The 4,245-nt window shown below is 46.0% G+C and overlaps 1 protein-coding gene across 1 annotated transcript; it reads right to left on the bottom strand.

Moving 5' to 3' along the window:
- Window positions 1-1,814: 1,814 nt before the first annotated feature.
- On the bottom strand, window positions 1,815-3,250 carry LOC130054517 (uncharacterized). The gene is made up of 3 exons (XM_056164481.1): window positions 2,937-3,250; window positions 2,536-2,801; window positions 1,815-2,395 (listed from the first exon to the last, which is right to left on the bottom strand). Exons 1-3 carry the CDS (start codon window positions 3,248-3,250, stop codon window positions 1,815-1,817), a joined length of 1,161 nt encoding a protein of 386 aa, XP_056020456.1.
- Between the last annotated feature and the right edge of the window lie 995 nt (window positions 3,251-4,245).

Raw genomic sequence — 4,245 nt, 5'->3', positions numbered from 1 at the left:
CTCAGCAGCAGATGCCCCACCACCAGCAGATGCCCCACCAGCAGCAGATGCCCTATCAGCAGCAGATGGCCCACCAGCAGCAGATGCCTCCTCAGCCGCAGATGCCTCATCCTCAGCAGCAGCCACCTCAGTTTGTGCCACATACTTCCTTTACGCCACAGCAGGGAGCAACGCAGCAGCCCCAGTTTCTGGCACCCACCCCACCAATGCAGAGACGCAGTACGCCATCTCCTCAACAGGTACAATTTATTTTTATTCCATAAAACTTTTGTTCCTGTAGTTCATTATTTAAAAAAAAAATGCTCCACACATGTTTTATTTACAATTAAGACTTGATGCCACCAAATAATATTTTTTAAAAACATTTATGTGCAGTGTCTCTTCTGATTATGTTTCAGGCGAGTTTCCAACACCGTTCACACTCGGCGCCACCCGTATGGGACACCCTGGCAAGCAACTATGCTGCTGGAAGCGCATCATTAATCAACCAGGCCTGGTCAATGTCAGGCCAGTCAAGCAGCCAGGGCCAGGGTCAGGGTCAGTCGAGTACTCAGGGTCAGTCGAGTACTAAGCAGAGCAGTCAGAGTGAGCAGAGCAGTCAGGGTCAGCGCCAGCCCCTCACCCCCCTCACCCCTCGCCCGAGAACGTCACTCACCTTTGGCGATGCCCTGGATACACCACCGTCCTATGCACCCAGAGACTCTGCTGAGACAGTGTCACAGACTTTACGGGATGCACAGCTCACACTGTCTCAGCCCAGTGCAGAACAAATGGTGTACGTGCCGGCTGAAGTACACCCGGAACCATCCGCATCAGGGGACTCGTCGTCAAGTAGTCAGGGAGAGGAGGACGTCTAGTGTATGAGACTGAGATACAAGCTTTGTGTGATAATATGTGTTTGTGTGAGAAACTGTGATACCGGATTAACCACCGGGTCGGACTGAGATATATCTTTGTGTGAAAAAGGATGTATCATAGGAAATGACAGAGATACTGGGACATTATACTGTGTCATACTCTAATATGTACTATGTACCTGAGTTGAGGGGGAAAATAAAGTTTTGAACAGTGAGATTAAACACTGGGTCATTATCACTGATGTACTATGTGTCTTGAGTTGTTGGGGAAATAAAGTCTTGAAAATTTATCCAAATGTGTTATTGCTTTTATGGCTCCTTTCAGATGAAAAGAATGTTATGTGTTTGGGTTGGCAACTTTCCTTGAACAATTTTTTAGAGAAAAGGCACAGTAATCTTCAAGTGACAAAGATTTCTGTTCCTTTTCTCTGAAATATTCTTGAGTGAAATTTGTGAAATATTGTGTTTTCGGGTGGTAAACTTCTGCACACAAGAAACCTCATGACTTCTTTCTAGAACTCTTGAGAGAAAACAAATAAGATTTTAGTAGGAATGGCCCGGTTATATTTCTTTTCCCTCCAAAGTTCTCCCCCCCCCAAAAAAAAAGGGGGTTCCGGTTTTAACACAACTGTATTGTTAACTTGATACAAACAACAGGAAAAACAAAAACAGTTGTTAAGGTTTAACATAGCTTTATTGTTAAAAGTTAATACAAATAACAAGAACACAACACAAATAGGTGTTAACGGGTCACAAAACTTGATTATTAAATGTGTTAACAAAAAAACACAAGTTACTTCAACTGACAGATAGGAAGTCATATATGATGTTTCTTTTCATACCGTGACCTTTTAACTTTCATATCAAGGCCAAATGATTAGCAAACTCCTCTAGCAAGGAGATTATTAGGAAATCATATATGATCTTCCTTTTTCAAACATGACCTTTGACCTTAACTTATCTATCAATAGCAGCATCCTGCCATGGAACACTCCCAGCAGGGCTGTTAAAGTATTTCATTAAGTAATGGCGCTGCTTTTTCCCCTCTGCAGTCTGCCTTGGTCCGCGACCAGCAGCCTCAACTTCTGCCATGACTGCGCCATCCCTCCATGCTCCTGGGATAATATTGTGATTGTCCCCTTCTATATCCAAGTCGGCATTCTGTAGGTTAGGGTATCGCATTCTCATGATATTGTGCAATGTCAGACAGCCTGTAACAATCCATACCGTTGCTGGTGGTTTAGTGTTCATTGTTGTCAGCAAACAACGGAACCTGTTGGTCAAAATTCCAAAAGCATTCTCCACCACCCTCCTAGCCCGTGAGCACCGATAGTTAAAGATCCTTTCCTCTCGGAGCATGTAACGCTTGGAGAATGGCTTCATGCAGTAGGGTCGCAGGGGAAAGGCATCGTCTGCCACTATAAAGTATGGCGTGTCTCTGTCGTCGTTTGGCAGAGGGTCGGGTTGGGGGAACCCAAGCCTCCCTTCCCTAAGCGCGGGCTCCAGAACAGATCCGTTGAAAACACCTGCATCTGACGCTGAGCCATTTGCCCAACGTCAGCCCATAAAAATTTATAGTCTGCATCAACCACTCCTAGCAGGACCATTGATAAGAAGCCTTTGTAGTTGTAGTATAGGGTGCCTGTCTGCGGTGGCTTCTTTATGGCGATATGCTTGCCATCAATTGCGCAACAACAATGCGGAAAGTTCCACCGGTCCTGGAAGCGTTGAGCAACCACTGCCCATTCAGCTGGTGTGCGTGGCGTGCGGAAGACCTCGTCACGGTATTCTTCCAGTATAGCTCGACAGACCTCTGGCACGAACAGGGAAATCGTGTTGTGGGCAACACGGAAATCAAAGGCTAGCGACTTGTACGAGTTCCCGGTTGCCAAGAAGCGGAGGGTGATGGCTAGCTTTAAGCCTGGTTTCAAGGGTGGCCGCTGTCTGTAAACAAATAAAAAAGATAACATTTTACTACAGAAATATAGAACCTTTCAAATACAATTCAACTATGTAACCATTTAACAATTTAAAAATATAACAATAATTTAACAATAATAGTATTTTTATAACACTTACGTGTCTGGCTTTTCAATGCGTGGTCCCACCCGCTGCAGTAGTTCATGGAACATTGCGGGTTCCATTCGGAGGAAGGACTTGAAGTCTCCTTCATGCTCCCTCTCAAGTTCTCCCATCAATGTCTCATATTGACCATACATGACGCGCCTCTCTAGCCATGGTCTAACCCACCACCGACGTCGACGTCTCTGACGTATCCTTGCCCTTTCTTCCTCAGCTATTAAAGCTGCCAAGATAGTAAGATAACGCTCACGTGCTTCAGCGAGTTGTAGACGTAGGAACGGCAGTCTCAGATGCCTCGGAGGATTGGCCATGTCGATGTTGATGGCAACAGCGTCGATGATGATGTTGGAGATGATGACGATGACGATAGGTATATTTACACCAGTTTGCAATTGCCTTAATTGCACTTAACACGCATGAAAAGGCAAAGGTCACCGAACGATACCCGGATGTTCTCAGAACGGACATCGTCCTGGCTTCATCCGATACCCCTCAGGTGTCCGAGCGGTGACCGCACGGGGGTACCTAGTCCGTACGATGTCCGTATGGGTACCGGACGTACCCCTCCCGGTTACCTTCCGGTTACCTACCGATAACCTTACGGATATCGGGCGGCCACCAACACCATCATTCCATACGCTCCCCGCCCGGTAAACATACGGCTGCCTTCCTTGTCCCGCCCGAGGTGCGGGCGGTATATGAGGAGAGCTAATCACCCGGCAGACTTGGAAATGTGTCCCTACGGTGTTAGATCTTGACAGGTCCCCCCCCCCCCGATACCTATACCTCGCCCGGTACCCGCTAGTAATGTGACACAGGCATAAGAAGCGACAAAGCTAGTCGGACAGACCGTAACCATCATTACGTGTGACTTGGCAGTTGCCAAAAAGGCGTATGCAATAACTTGGCAAAATCCAGAGAAATACAGCGATGTCATTGTTCTTCTAGGAGTCTTCCATACATTATGCTCTGCATTAGGAACGATTGGGAAAAGAATGAACGAGAGTGGACCTACACATGTGATTATTGAGTCTGGAATATGTGCAAACGGCTTTATTACCAAGGTAATATCCGGAAAATATTTTAACAGGGTATTGAGAGTTCAAAATCTAGTACTGAAAGCTTTGGAGAGACTTCTCGTGGACTTATTCGAGAAATCAAATGGCGATCACACTCTAAGCGAAAATGCAATGGAGCGGATTCAGTCATTGACAGATAAACCTTATCATGAAAACCTACAGAGCGTGTTGGAAAACGAGGAATGTGCTAACCTCTTTAGCTCATGCATACATGAAGTTCAAGAAAG

The sequence above is a fragment of the Ostrea edulis genome, chromosome 5 (assembly GCF_947568905.1).
Source record: "Ostrea edulis chromosome 5, xbOstEdul1.1, whole genome shotgun sequence".
NCBI lineage: Eukaryota > Metazoa > Mollusca > Bivalvia > Ostreida > Ostreidae > Ostrea > Ostrea edulis.
This window is presented reverse-complemented; position numbering and strand designations above follow the sequence as displayed.